Raw genomic sequence first — 15,404 nt, forward strand, 5'->3', positions numbered from 1 at the left:
CCTGGCTCCAACCAACCTGCCCTGTCCCAAAATGAGGGATTGGTCACAGTCCTTGCTAGGGTACATACCTACCCCTGCCAAAGTTTTATTTGGGTAGATTACAGAATAAATATCTGGAAATTCCAGACAAAACAAGGTTTATGAGGTCTGGGCTGAGCTCACCAGGGTCAAACTCAACAACAAACCCAAATTCTCACTCCAGTGCTTGTCTACATGAGGCAAAATTTGATTATGGGACATTGGTGTCTGGGAGCTTCCAAAGACAATGTGATGGACACTGGTGAGGCCAGCTGCTCCTCACGATGGCCCCAGCCAGCAACTAGGGTGCCTGCCCCCCTCAGCTGTGCCCTCTTTCTTCCGTGGAGGCACCTGGGCACTCAAGAGCACGGGACTCCTGGAGGTGGTCTCAGGAGCGGATGCAGGGGCCTTTCTGAGTCCCAGCCCAGCCTGCCTCTGCTCAGGCCTCTGCAGGTGGTTCCGAGATATGCAGGGATCTGGAGAATGATGCTTACCTGAGAGCTGGCCAGCGACTCCTGAGCCAGCGACAGCAACAGCAAATACCACTGCAGGTGCCACTGGGCACTGCTCCCTAAGAGAGATTCCCCTCTGTCCCCACAGCCCCCTTTCTCTGCTCAGCCCCTGTGAGGGTACTGCAGGAAAGCTTGGGGAAAGAATGACACACAACTCAGCAACGACTGTCCTTCATATGTAGGTGGTTCCCACAGCTCGCAGGGCATGTTTATGTCTTCTCTCTCAAGTATGCCTCACAACAGCCCTAGGCTGGAGGCCTGGCAGGTTGCCAGCTTCTCCATGTCCCCAGTGAGGAAACCAAGGCTCAGAGAGGCTTCTGGCCCCAGGTACACCACTGGGGAGTGACCCTGCAGGAGAAGGTCTGTGCTGGGGCAGCACTCATGCCTGTGCATGTTGCTAAAGGGACCAACGAAGAACAAAGAGACCCTTCCTGGGTAAGCGCCTGTCCAAAGGAGGTTGCTGGGCCTGTCACATTTGTGAGAGGTAAGTTACTCTTCTCTGCTGCTCCTGACGAAGGCTGCCCCCCAGCCCGCCATATGACCCTGAGCAGCTGGCCTTGCTTCTGACCCTGGGTGGGAGAAAGATGGGCTGGAACTGAAGCAGTTTCTCCTCCCACCTTCTGGGGAGCCCCCCACACCCCCACCTCAGTTCTGGGCAGAGAGCCTGGGCTGAGAGCAGCCTCACAGGGGGGTCCACACCCACTCCTTAGGGGACCTGCCCAATCCCCAGGCCCCGTTCCAGGCCCAGTAGCTGCAGCACAGGGGGAGGAATGTGCTAGTTCCCTGCCAGAGGGGGAGGGTGCTTCCCATTTGGCAGCAGCCCACCCTCAGGAGTGGGGACACAATGCAGGCATTTAGGGCATCCTCAAAGGCAGCCCAGACCACAAGACCGGGAGCAGCGCCAAGGTCTCCTCCCTGAGAGGAATGACAAACACCAACTCCTCCTCACCTTCCCCTCTCCCCAACCCCGGTCAAAGAATGGGCGGCCAGGCGGTCTGAGGGGCAGAGACCAGGAGCTTGTGTGCCTGCCAGCCAGCAGCAGCTTGGAGAATGGAAAGGTTTTTCTGTTTGCAGAAGCTGATCCTCACTGCCAGAGGACAAGCTGTTAGCACCGGGGAGCTGTGACTAGTGTGAAGTGTAGGGCCCTCTCCCGTCAGGAAGGGGGAATGTCCAGGCTAGCACAGCAGTAGGGGCTTCTGTGGGAACAAGTCACAGGAAGGGAAAGCAAATTGCCCAGATCCCTGCTGCAGGTGGGTACTGGCTGGGGGAGGGACACTCGAGGCAGCAGTGGTAGCCCAGGGCTCAGGGGCCCAGGGATGAAGCACTTCAAGCACTCACCCCCCCACACACCCCCCACAACCCGATCAGGACTGCGTCATGAAGAGGCCCGAGGGGGGAGGGGGCCTCCATCCCTGCCCCACAGTTGTGGTTATAGCATCCTGCCTCTCTCCTTGGGAAGCCTGCACCGGTCTCCCAACCTCCAGCCTTAGGCCTGCAATTCCCCCCCGCACTAAGTCATGTCCCTGTCCTTGAATTCCTTCAGTGGTTTCCCCTCAGGAGAAGGTCCGAGTTTCTTGGAATGGCTTATCAAGTCCCTTGATGGTTGACCCCAGCCCCTCAACAGCTTCATTTCCTGTTATATCTCTCATGCCTCCAGACCTTTGCATATGTGTGTCCCTCTGCCAGAAGTGCTCGCCCTCCTTCACCGGAATAACGCTTTTAAGGCTCAGTTGGCATAGTTAGCCTAGTATATTTAGCTGGTATGACTGTAGGTCTTCCCCATTTGGCTGTGACCGCCCCCGAAGGCAGTGACTATGGCCTCGTCATCTTTGTATTTCTCACACCCAGCAAAGAGCTCTGCACAGAGCAGGTACTTAGTGTTTGCTGTTTGCATAAGCAAATGAATGAACAGCCAGATCACTTACAGGAGCCATGTCCCACTGCAAAAAGATCCCTGTACTTCGGATTCCTGTAAAAGAAATATGAACCCATTGGCACAGGAAATGAACGTGGCCTTTCCATGGACAAGGGTCTTCTCATGGACATTGGAGCCTAACTCTGCAGCTTAGGCCCTCACCAACTGGGAGATCTGGGATGATCTTGCAATCCCATAAGAATCCTACTTTTCCCACATGTCACATGTCACCTTCAAGGTGGTTAAACGCTGCAGAAGGGGCTACTTGGGGTTGGTTTGTTGTGGGCCCTCAGGGTCTACTGCAATGCCTGCACTCACCAGCAGAGGGCGGTGACCGCCAGGTGCTTGGCTTTGTCGTTTTGGAACTTCCAGAGCGGCAGCAGGGTACCCTCCTGGTCCCGGAATTCGTCAGCAGTATCCTCGTAATACTTAAAATCTTAAGCAAACACAGGTAAAGTCAGCCTTGGGACTGCCATTTTATGGCAAATCTAGGTCCACCACTTACTGTTTGTACCTCCTTGGGCAAAACAGCGAACCTCTGTGTTTCAGCGTGGGAGTAATAACATTCCTCTCTCAAATGACTGCTGTGAGGATATAGTTGCAATAAAGCAGCTATGTCCATGTGGATAAAATCCCAGGTTTGCAGCCCTTGTCCCCGTGAGTTTCCCTAGCACTTCAGAAGGCTCAGATGGGAGCAGTCAAATTTCAGAGGTTCAGCTTCCAGGGGTTGATTAATAGTTCTATTCCTTCTGCCTCCTAAATCCCTAAAACGTAGCCCATCTTCATATTTACTGCCACGCCTCACTATAATGAAGCTGCCTGGATCCCCCATGGGTTCCCTGAACTCAACTTCATCTCCTGCCCTCAAAATTGTCTCTGCCTCCCATTTTCAAGTTATAAATCTCATCCTTCTACTTGTCTACATCAGAAACCCGGATAATCCTTGGCTGATGTCTTTCCATCAATTCTCATATTTTCCTTCTGATTATCTTTTTAATCCATTCACTTCTCTCCAAACCCATAGCCACTGTCCAGGTTCGGGCTCCAACACCCATCACCTGGATTACTACAATATCCTTCTCACTGGTCCCCTCCTCCTCCAGCCCATGTCCCACTGAGCTGCCAGAGTGAACAAACAGATCACCTCACCACACTGCTCTCCCCACCCCACTGAAACCCTCTCAGTGGCTCTCCTTGCACAGGGCTCCTCAATCAAACCAAGGCTCCTGGCCACTACTTCCATGGTATTTCTAGCCAGCTGTCCATGCACCCTCTACATCAAATAGTGCCAATGAGTTAAGGTGTCTCATGTTTCTTTGTGTTTCTACATGCTTTTCCATGTCTAAAATGTCCTGCTCTTCGTGGCAAACTCCTACTCACTCTAGATCCTGATCAAACTACTCCTTCTCTGTAAGGCCTTCTCTTTCTTTTGAGCAGAGTCAATTTCTTCCTCTGTTCCAGCCCTGCCTCTCCTCTGCTGAAACATCTGTCACACTATGTTGCCTCTTTTCATCCTTTTGCCTGTCTCCCCTACCAGACAGCCCCTAGAGGGCAAGAAGCATGTTATATTTATTTCTGGGTGCCCAGTACCTAGCACAGGGCCGGCCACAAAGCAGACACCCAATATAAAATGCAAAGAAATAAATCAGCAGAAATGAAATGGTTCTCAGCATTTTTTTCCAATGAAGGGTAACCATTTAGAAAATGAATCCTCTCATTCAACACAGCCAAGGACATGGCCAGGCATTGCCCCAGCCTCTCCCACAACGCCCCACACCTTGAGGTTGTGGCACTACCCTCAAACCTCAAAAATATCTCAGAACAAAAAATATTTGAGTGGTCAGAGAGGTGTGAGCCTTGATCACATCAGAGATTACCCAGCTTTGGTTATCTTTGAAAATATCTCATTTCAGGGTGGAGATTAATTAGTAACACTTTTCTCTATTTTCACTTCTTCATGATTACACTTTCCCAAAGGAAAAAGAGTACGCAATTAAAGAAATCAAAGTTCAATGCATTTTTATGTGACAGTGTTCTTGTAAATGAAGTGGTTCACCAAGACCAATTTCTCCATGGGTATTAATCAGGTTTGCAGCTCTTTGGTGGGCCACTTGCAGAGGCTGGGTTTCAGGGAGCCAAGCTGTGTGACTGACAAATTCATTCACAGCTGCTGTGTACTTTGACAGCTTTGAAAAGCACTCAAGGTCGTTTTCTAGCCTGAATGATAACTAGGGGGCTTGTTTAGGCTGCTGGTTTTGGCAGCCTTGGTTTCTATGTCCCATGGGCGAGCAATGAGCATCAAGTCACCAAGAAGAGCCCTAGGCTGTCAGCAAAGGAGACCAGCCAGCAGCAAGGAGCTGCCAACTCTGGGAGGCAGCTGCTCCAAATAAATGCACAACCTCTTAGGGAAACACAAGTCACTTGGGAATGTGCTGTTCATGCCATGGGAAGGATTCTGTTTCCCTGACACTGTCAAAGATACCAGAATTTCCCAGGGCCCCAGGATTTAAGCATTTCTGAATCAATCTCTTTCTTCACCCCATCCCTAATTAATCACCAGGATAGATCTATTGAGGGTGTTTATTTGAAATGTCTGTTCCAGCTCAGTGGCTTTGTAGCCCAGTGGTGAAGTGCTCAGGCTATCAATCCAAGGGGCCTGTGTTCGAGTTCTGAATCCACCACTCACACCTCACAAGCTGTGATTTTGAACAAGGGGCAACATCCCAGCCTGAGTGTCTCATCTGTGAAACGGAGATAATAAATAATGGTATTCACCTCCCAGTGTGGTTGTCAGGAAGAAATAAAATAATACATGTAAACTGCATAGCACAATGCCTGGCACATAGGCCATTCCCAGTGAATTGCTGGTGCTTGTTTTTGCTGTTACAACTGTTCCCTTTTCTCCATCCCCTATGACACAGGTTGGGTCAGGTGTGGCAAGGCCCATCCCACCCCACACCTGAACCTCAGCTCAGATTCCCAGCATGATATTCAAGGCCCTCCATCAACTGGCTCCAACCTCTCCAGCCTGAACTCTCATCACTTTCCAACAAAGCCACTGTTTGGGTCAGTGAGCCTTCTGTCCCTGTCACAAGAGTCCATTCCTATGCATTTTTACTGCCAGGTCACTGCTCTTGCCGTCCCCTGCCCAGAATGTCCTCCCTTCAGCTACCCTCCCTCTCAAACTCTGCTTATCCCCTGGCATCTAGCTCAGCTCCCCCCACCCTGAAGCTTTCCTTGACTTCTCCCACTCATCCCTCATGTTCTTTCTTCCCTACTTGAGCAGTTTCTGTCTATCTCATACCTTCGAGTATTTATAGCATTCCCAAGCTGGACCAGGTAGAAGACAGACACAGAATAAGGAAGCTTAAGCCCTAGGTTTGGGTCCCCTCTACCACTCACTAGCTAGGTGGCCTTGGCCCTAGCTTCCTTATGTGTAAAGTAAGGGTCATCATCTCTGCTCTGCCGCCTCCTAGGATCGATGGGCAGATGACAGTGGATCACTAATGTGCAGGTATTTTTGCTACACCACTGTCAGATCTCATCACTATATCTACGGTTTCTTATGCCATTGTTCATGGCTGACGCATGTAAGTCTTGTCTCCCTAGTGACATCCAGAGGAGGGAGGGATTATGTTTTCTCCCCTGCAGCTAGAGGACCTAGCATGGGACACTCAAATACCAATCTTTTATGAGGGATTTTTAATGCAGGCAATAACAGTGGTTGCCAGCACTTCAAATCTTACCTTGAGCAATGTCATCATATGTATTCTGGTTGACCATCCGCTCCACGATTTTAGCAGCTTGAGACACTTTGGTGATATCATCGCTCTGTGGGAATAAAGAAGCCGCAGGTCTTCATAAGCCAGCACGTGGTAAGGACGTATGCCCTGAGCCACAGCCCAGACTTGCGATTGGCTCAGCAATGCCTCTCTGACACCGCCCCCCCGCCCCACAGCTCTGTAAAGGCACCTCTGCTTGCCTCAAGGCCAGCTCACCCCACCACTCCCTTCTAGGAACTCCTACCTCACGAGTGGCACAAAGGGTCTGAGCTGACATACCTGGCCCCTGGACAGAGCCTACTTCATGCTCTTTCATTATGAGGTTGTTTTGAAGCACAAGACAGGGCATTGAAGAGAGCCCATGAAGTGTTTTGGAAGGGAGAACAGAGAAGGGAAGGTTGGAGGCTTCTTTGGTGGGGACAGAGAGTTTTTATCAGTTCAGGGAATGACATAGACTCTCATTAAATGCCTCAGAGATCTTCTGGTCCAACCCTTTACCTAGTCAAAGGCTGGAGAAAACACAGACAGAGGCCAGAAGAGGGAAGAGACATGCTTTTACACATGGAATACCAGGTATTAATAGAAATGAGACTCCTGATCCCAGCGCCCTTCCCACTGCCCAGACCAAAGAGAAAGCAAGAAGTTTTACACCAGGAAAAAAATGACTCATTTTTTTTTTTTTTTTTATTTCAGCTCATCATGGGGGTACATAAGTTCAGGTCATATACATTGTCCCTGTCCCGCCCATCCCCCCGAGTCAGAGTCCCAAGCGTGTCCGCTCCCACTCTCCAGACAGTGCGCCTGGCACTCACCATGTATTCATACCTCGATCCCCTCCCCCCCCCAAAAATGACTCATTTTGAATCAAAAAGAAGATTATCCTTATGTGAAATCCCATAAATCCACAAGGTGAACCGCTTGGCAGGTTAGTAGAGGAGCAGAGTTTGAAGGCTGACAAGAAAGGCCCAAAGGGTTTAGGGCAGGTGGCAGGAGTGAACCAGCTGGGTGGGCAGCCTTCCAGACGGAGGCCAGGGGGCCAGGCCATGGCTCCCAAGGATTAGATTTCCCAGGAATGGCAGTGTCAGGCAGTGGCTAACAGAATGTGTTCTAGAGCCACACAGACCTGCATTCCTACCCCATCCCACTGATTAGGGGCCAGGTGGAAAACTTGGGCAAGTTACTTAACATCTCTGAGTCTTAGAGTCATTGGGAGGATTAAATGTAATAACACACATTATTATTTAACCCAGTTCCACATGGGGATGGTGTCAAAGGAAATGTGCAGACTAGCGCGGTGGAGGCTTATAAAGTCACATCTGGGGAACTGCCCTTTGAAGAGGGCCTTTTGCCAAGTCCCAAACTGACTTTATCTCAGTTTATCTCAGAAAACTGACCCAGGAGCACATTTGTCAGACTCTTACAATCACAGCCCTTAGAGATCATCTGGTCCTGGCTAATCCCCCTGTTCTCTGACCCAAAGCAGGAACCCTCTCCCTCAGTAGCTCCCTGGCAAGCTTGACCCTCCCCACAACAGGCAGTGTTTTCTGTGATCAGATAGCCAGTCAGCTGACAGCTACTTCTGTGGGTCTTCTACCTATGATCCTAACTCTGTCCTCTGGCCGCAAGGAATTGTGTGCCTGGTAATAGCTTCTCTGAGGTAGGAGGACAGTGCCTCATTCCTCCCAGTCAGCACTTCCTCAGGTGACTCCATCAGTCATGGCATGGCATACTAACAGCAACAGCCACCACCTATCGATCGGTAGCACGCAAGTACTATGTTAGAGGCCATACACACATTATCTTGGCTTCTCACAACAGTCTTGCAAAGCAAGTGTCTTTAGGATGTCTTTACAGATGAGGAAACAGAGTTTCAGAAAAATGCAGCTAATAAGTGGCAAAGCCAGAATACAAACCAAGGTCTGTGGACTCCACGGCCTGTGCTCTCAGCCCCACACAGAGAGCCGGTTCCTCCCCAGGCTGACCACCCTTCTCGGGGACCTGGGAGACTCATGTCTCTGGATGTGCTTTGAGGAGAGTATAGTGGCTATTATCTCTGTTGTCCTGGATGCTAGGCTACTTGAGCAGCATCTCTTTATTGGTTCTGATTGAACTTGTGGCCTCTAAGGCCCTCCCTCCATTGCTACCTAATTGTTCAGATCACACAAGCTTGCATTCATTTCTGTGCATTCACTCAAATCATTAATGAGACAGAAACTTGGGGTCTACCATTGGAGACCTTCCTACAGGGTATCATGAAGTTATTCTTTTCTCCCCTCCTGCATACTTGAGTTTTATACCAACCTAATCTGACTCAGGCCTTTGAGGAAGGAATGGCAGTCTACACAAGCACGGGGCCTGGGCAAAGGGTGAGGCAACTGCCACCCCCCACTCTATTGAACAGACAGCCTGGCCCCATACTTGACGGGAGGTGTATGCGTTATACTCCCAGAGTGGCTTCTTGGTCCAGAGGGCTGGAATCTGCCTGTATCACAGCCTTCCATGTCAGCCAAGCTGGAAGAGCCCAGTGTAATAGAGGGGGAGGTCCCTCTTCCTTGCGGATGTTAGCCGCCAGCTCTGGCAGGGATTAGACCCCAGGTCAGATTCCAGTCTCAGCACAGGGACTTTTCTTCCAGATTATGGGTCCTGATGATCATAACTGGGGGTTCTACAACCATGGGTCCCAGCACAGAGCTCATAGCCAAACCCCTGATGGATCTTCATGCAAACCGTGACTCAGGCCAATAGTCCCTCTAAAGCCTCTAACCTCTAGATGATGGTGCAGGGGAAGCCAAGGGTCTACACAGGGCAGCCCCCAGGGCAGGGGCTCCATCTTTCACCTCAGACTTCCAGTACCCAGCATGGCCATGATCACTGGGTGCTTGGTCAGTGATTGAATAAAACTTAATCGGGACAGTTCCTATTAAGCCAAGGCAAGGGCTAAATGTGACATTATCCCTCAATGTGACATTATTATGGTAATGGAACAGAGAATTGAGTGGAAGTGGACACAGCTCAGACAAAGGAAACAGAACTTCCTTTAACTGGCCCAGCTTCTATTCTGGAGTGGAGCAGAACCACTGCCCTGAGAGCAGCCCAGAGAGCTCTCCAAGGTTCTGAAACCAGCCTCCAGCTTCTGTGGACCTCGTCCCTTCCACCCCAGTGCAGATCAAACCCATTCTGATCCACACTGGGACTCAGGCTCTCCATCCAGATTTCTCTCTGTCAAAGGAACACGTGTGGTCCTTCCGCATCTTCCTGTGCTGACCTCCCTGCAGTGACCCCCTACAGGTGCATCACTGTAACTCACATGATGATCCCCAAACCTATGCTAGCCACACCCACAGTGAGTCCCCAACCATGACCTTTATAATGCATAGCTCCTCATGGTAAATCCAGGCCAGGGTGGCCACATCCATTGGCCTGGCATTGGTGGTACCTGTGACCATCTCTGACTGACCTGGTTCCTGGACCTGAAGACTCACCTAAAGTATAGGGCGCAAGTAAACCCAAAGACTAAAAGTTAAAAAGCATCTCACTTTTCCAAACCCCATGAGCCCTTGCCCAGGGAAGTGGTGCTTCTTCTCATACCCACCCCCACCGTGGGCAAAGTCCCCAGCTCTTTCTAGGATACATATAGTGCTTTCAATAAGGTTCACGTCTTCTGTCACTCCCTAGCCCAACAGTCTTGAAACCCTCCTAACCTCCAGACCTATATCAAATTGCAGGCAGGTGTGGAATGCTAGAGGCAGATGTAGCTCTCCTCACATCTTACCCCAAAGAAAGAACTATTTATACCTCAACATTAGCCCCTGATTTAAGTATCTGTGAAACCCTCCCAGACAGCCATCTTTCTGACCACCCAAAGGCCAAAGCCCCACTCAGACATTCTGTGACAGAGCTGTTGAAACCGTAAGCAAACCTGGGACTCCATAGACATCAGCTTCCTCATGGCCATCTTCCCTGTTTTTTTGGCCACTGGGGTCTTTGTCTTCTCCTTCTCTTTTGTCTTTTCCTGCTTCTCAAGCTCCTCTACATAGGCATCATAGATCTCCCACTAGGAAAGAGGAGATGAGAGGGATCATTGTGGGGTACAGTCTTCACCCAGAAAGCCCCTTTTTGGCCTCTGGGGCTTACAGTGTTGGTCACATTAATCCCTTTCACAAGGATCCTCTACTTGGCCCACTGTAATTATGTATTCAATGTCTGTCTTCCCTGCTAACCATCAGCTCTGGAACAAGAACAAAAGAGTTCTCAGGACACCTCTGGGCTGGGCTTATCCATCTTGAAGCCCAGAGGCTGGATCTCCAGCTAGAGATCAACATTTTTCTAGCCTGCAAGCCCCACCAGGCAGAACAAATGGGCAAACATCAGGCTAGCTCACATTTTTGTCGGTGATTTTTAAGAATCTGAATTAGGAAATTTAAAAAATGTATCCCCTCCCAGAAATAGCATAAACATGGTGGCTCAGGCTGGCTGTCTACACCTCAGCATTAAAAGGAGATAAGCAAAAGGTAAAGAAACCCTGATCTGACAGCAGGAGAAGCCCAAAGATAGATAGTAGCAGATCTGGGCTGGGCAAATGCCCCAGATCACACTGTGTGTTCCCCAGAGCTGGGCAGTCACTGCCACCTGGAGGCGAGATAGGCACACCTTACATTTAATAATTCACCCATGGACTAGTACTCCATGCTGCAAAGTACTTCAGTGTCTGTTATCACATTCAGAGCCCTCCAACAACTCTGTGAAGCAGCTTATCATCCCCTCTTGACAGAGAAAGAAACTGAGGCGTTAAGAATGACATGGTTTGCCCGGGATCTTACAGTATAAACAGCAGAGTTGGAGCCTGAGCTCAGGTCTCCTGGCACCATTTCCTGCCCAAACTGGCATGGCCATCCAGGAGGACTTAAGGGGGAAGGAGAAGGCTCTACAGGAACACTGCAGCCTGCTAGGAGGGCAGGGTCAGAGTGCTAACACTTCAGAGTCAGCCACTGGGCACCAGAGGCTCCAGAAAGTCCATGAGAGCAAACATTCTCCCTGGTCCTGAAAGAAGCTCCAGAAGCCATGTCTGTATTTAGCCTGGATAGCCTTGCCCTGGGGGCATGCGGCTGGTCCAGAGCTCATTGGATAGGGACCTACTGTCTCAAGTGCCTGGTGTTCAGAGCCTGGATGTTCAGGACAATGAGCAGGGAGGTGGATGGATGAGGAGGGCAGACTGTCAGAGGAGTCCTTGACCAGGTCACTCTCCCTTGCTGCTGAATGAGAAAACGATGTGTGTGTGGGGGGGGGGGGGGGGCGGGTGACAGGTTTAGGCTGGCCCAGGGTCTTACCTGATTGGCTGTGGCTGAAAAGTTTGTCCTGGGAGGAGGCTCCATCTGGCATTCCCGGTCCTAGAGAACAATGACAACAGGAAACCCTCAGAAAGCCTTCAACTCCTTCTCACTTAACACAACAGTACATCCTTGGGAGAAGCATTTTGTTTGGAGCTGAGGGAGGGGTGGGACACAGAACTGGAGAAGTAAAGAGGGGCCTGGGCAAAGGACCAAAAGATGAGTTCAAAGCCCACATTTTGTCCATTCTGGCCTTCTGCAGGAGAAGTGTAAGCTAGAAAGCAGGGGCAGTGAAGGCTGACTGCCAGTTTTAATGAAGATAAATTCCAAGTGGGGGGTGGACTCATCTGCAGGAAGCCAGGCCAGGGCATAGAGGTCAGCCTCTGGTAGGCCATCAGGTTAATGTCTCTCATCCTGAGAAGGTTTCTCCCTAATACTGAGGTCTCCGGCTCCAGCAGGGAAACGTGGCCCTTCCCCATTATGTATCACTCAGATTACCAGGTGTTAGCAGAGGGACCACACAGGGTGATGAGGCACTGTCCAAAACTCACCACATAGACCTCACCCTCCATCTGCAGATTCATTTCTGCAGAACACTGCCTTTATGTGTGTGTGTCTCTCTCCTGAAACCCTGAGAGGCTCCCTCAGCCTGGTTCTCAGGATCCTCCACACTCACAAGTCAGGGAATTTTTCTGGCCTTTGCCAACTGGTCTGCCACAGAGCCCATCCACTTCAGTCAGCTGGCTCCTAGGCTCCCCACTCCCCCAGCACACTGTGGCCTCCCTTCTCCTCTCAGGTGCTGATTTCTACCCCCTCTACAAAGTCCAGCTTGAGTTTAAGCCTCTTAGTGGAGTTTTTTGGAGACTCTAGTCTCCTTGTTACTATCTGAACTCCTGCCAGGATGGCTTACAGGGACCTGAACACATGCTCCCAGCTCTCCTTGGAGAGATAAATTGTGGCATCTGCCCCGCCAGCCCTGCCCGGCTGAGGGCTGCTGGGGCTGGAGACAGACCTTCCTCCTCCCTTCCATGCACGGTGCAAGCTGCAAAGCAAAGGGGCCAAGGTGGGGGCTGCTCTACCCGGAGGCGGTGGTTGAAGGTCTGTGAGGCCCTCTCGCTGAAGTTGAACTTATTAGTGAGCATGCGCTCCTTGGGCTGCACAGGAGTTATCAATTCTTCAGTCACTCTTTCAGCTGCCTGGAAATAAAGATCCAGAGGACTAGGACTCAGGTGTGAGAAGGAGGTGGTGGAGAATTGGGAGGGAGGTGGAAGTCCTGGGATAGGACAGGGGTGGGAGAGAGTGATGCTGCCAGATGCTTCGGCACCTGCAGCATCTAACTTCTCACGTTCAGTCTCCCTCCTCCCCACATAAGTCACCCCTGAAGCCTCCATCCAGAGCTTGAGCTGGAAGAACAGGGATGGAGAGCAATATTATACTATACCCCAGTGGCAGGCACATCTGTTTGACTTCCAGCTTCAGCTTCTAACTCCTTGGGCTCTTCATCTTCTTCAAGATTTTCTGTTTCTGAAATCACCACCTTGGCAGACTCCTGAGAACCTTGGTAGGATATTGCCAACAAGCTCAAAGTCTAAGTCTGCTCCCCCAATACCTGGCAGGAAGGATCTTCTTGGTTTCTGCCTTTCAGACCCCGCCTAGCTCCAGGGTCGTCTTTAGCCTGAATGTCATGGGTTAGCTCCTAGACCTATCCGGGACAGCCAGCTAGCTAGTCTCCTTATGTAAGTAGAGACTCTACAAAGTTCTGGCTTATGGGTCTACTCCTTAGGGTAACCAGAGAAAGGGGACTAGGCCCAGGGCTGCAGCCTCAGGCTGGCCCAGAGTCCTACCTGCCGCTAACTCATCACGGTAATGCTGTCGCCGTCCTTCATCCGAGTCTTTGGGGATCAGGTTCCCGATCTGGCTGAAGTGAATTGCCAGTTGGTTCACAAAGCCAATAAGCTTATATGTACCTTCCTAAGAAGAGAAGGGGCCGAGTCAGGCCAGGGATCCCCAAAAGGGCTTGACTCAGAATGTAGTCTGCCTTCATTCTCTATGACCAAAGACAGCCTGTTAAGGGAAATACAACTCACCACATCCTCAGTTAACCCGAAGTTTCCTTTTTTTGTTTTTACACGTATGTCATCCTGACTGCAAAACCCAAACTTTTCACTGCATTTTAGTTTAAAGAAAAGGAGATAAATGAAATCAAGTATTTTTTAAAGTTCTCATCAATCAAAGATTTATTTTAAAATACCTAGTCTTTCCAACCTCAAGCAGCCCCATATTTACATATCACCAGCTCATGTGTCTTGTCTCCTACATTGATGCCAAGGGATCCCAGTTCACTTGCCACATCACAGACCCGGGGCAGGTCAGTCATCAAACACACCTGCCATGGCCCTCTCTCCACTGAACTTGGCAGAGTCCAGGGCTGGATATATCCTCACAGACAACCCCAATCCCCTGTTCCATACAAGAGACTTAAGCAGTCCTCCCACCCCAACCTCCCGAGTAGCTGGGACTATAGGTGTGCGCCACCACACCTGGCTAATTTTTTTTTTTTTTTTTTTTGAGACAGAGTGTCGCTCTGTTGCCCTGGCTAGAGTGAGTGCCATGACGTCAGCCTAGCTCACAGCAACCTCAAACTCCTGGGCTTAAGCGATCCTACTGTCTCAGCCTCCCAAGTAGCTGGGACTACAGGCATGTGCCACCATGCCTGGCTAATTTTTTCTATATATATTTTAGTTGGCCAGATAATTTCTTTCTATTTTTAGTAGAGACGGGGTCTCACTTTTGCTCAGGCTGGTCTCGAACTCCTGACCTCGAGCGATCCACCCGCCTTGGCCTCCCAGAATGCTAGGATTACAGGCGTGAGCCACTGCGCCCGGCCCACACCTGGCTAATTTTAAAAATTTTTTAGAGAAGAGGCCTCACTATGTTTCTCAGGCTGCTCTCAAACTCTTGGCCTCAAGCAATTCTGCCTCCTTGGTCTCCCAAAGTGCTGGGATTGCAGGTATTAGCTACCTTGCCCACCACCCTAGTCTGGTTCTTCTAGACTGCCTCCTCATTGATCAGCATTCTAGCAACCACTAAAATTGACTTTGAGACCAGAAAACTCTCTTTCTTCTTTTTCTTTTTTTTTGGACAGGGTCTTGCTCTGTTGCCCAGGCTAGAGAGCAGTGACACAATCATAGCTAACTGTAACCTTGAACTCCTGGGCTCAAGCGATCCTCCAACCTCAGCCTCCTGAGTAGCTAGGACTACAGGTGTACCTGGCTAATTTTTTAAATTTTTGTAGAGATGGAGTCTTGCTATGTTGCCTGGGCTGGTCTCGAACCACTGGCCTCAAGCGATCCTCCTACTTGGGCCTCCCAAAGTGCTGGGATTACAGGTGTGAACCACTGCACCAGGCCCCCTTCTTTCTTTCAAAACAGTTCTGCCAAACCCTTTTCAAGTCATATAGAAAATGATTATATTTATATGACACACTAGGGTAAACTTGCAGCAGAACAAATGGGGTAAACTCCCAGCAGAACAAACCAGTTCATAGGCTCCAGCTGCACCAGACCTACCTGCTCCTGGAGGACTGGAAGGATCACCATTACACAGGTTGAGAAACTGCCTTAAAAAGTCACTACAAAGCCCTTCCTCTCTCAGTAAGTCAGATGGATAGGAGATGGGACAGTGCAGTGGTTAATAAGAGTGTGATCTCTGGAAGCAGGCAGACTTGGGTTCAAATCTTTATTTTGCCTCTTATTAACTGCATGACTTTGGGCTGAAGCACTCTAAGCCCCAATTTCTTCATCTATAAAATAAGGATAATAATATCTAATTTGCACAATAGTTGTAAGTA

General features: G+C 50.1%; 1 protein-coding gene across 3 annotated transcripts in view; it reads right to left on the reverse strand.

Moving 5' to 3' along the window:
- DNAI1 (dynein axonemal intermediate chain 1) overlaps window positions 1–15,404 on the reverse strand; it is a 59,485-nt gene that overhangs the window by 18,626 nt on the left and 25,455 nt on the right. For all 3 annotated transcript variants that reach the window (XM_045562944.1, XM_045562946.1, XM_045562945.1), the window contains exons 5-12: window positions 13,399–13,525; window positions 12,996–13,111; window positions 12,634–12,750; window positions 11,555–11,614; window positions 10,147–10,281; window positions 6,192–6,276; window positions 2,764–2,881; window positions 2,456–2,499 (exon numbers count right to left, since the gene is read on the reverse strand). In XM_045562944.1, coding sequence (XP_045418900.1) covers window positions 2,456–2,499; window positions 2,764–2,881; window positions 6,192–6,276; window positions 10,147–10,281; window positions 11,555–11,614; window positions 12,634–12,750; window positions 12,996–13,111; window positions 13,399–13,525 — 802 coding nt within the window. The remainder of the gene's footprint in view (window positions 1–2,455; window positions 2,500–2,763; window positions 2,882–6,191; window positions 6,277–10,146; window positions 10,282–11,554; window positions 11,615–12,633; window positions 12,751–12,995; window positions 13,112–13,398; window positions 13,526–15,404) is intronic.

Source organism: Lemur catta, chromosome 10 (assembly GCF_020740605.2).
Source record: "Lemur catta isolate mLemCat1 chromosome 10, mLemCat1.pri, whole genome shotgun sequence".
NCBI lineage: Eukaryota > Metazoa > Chordata > Mammalia > Primates > Lemuridae > Lemur > Lemur catta.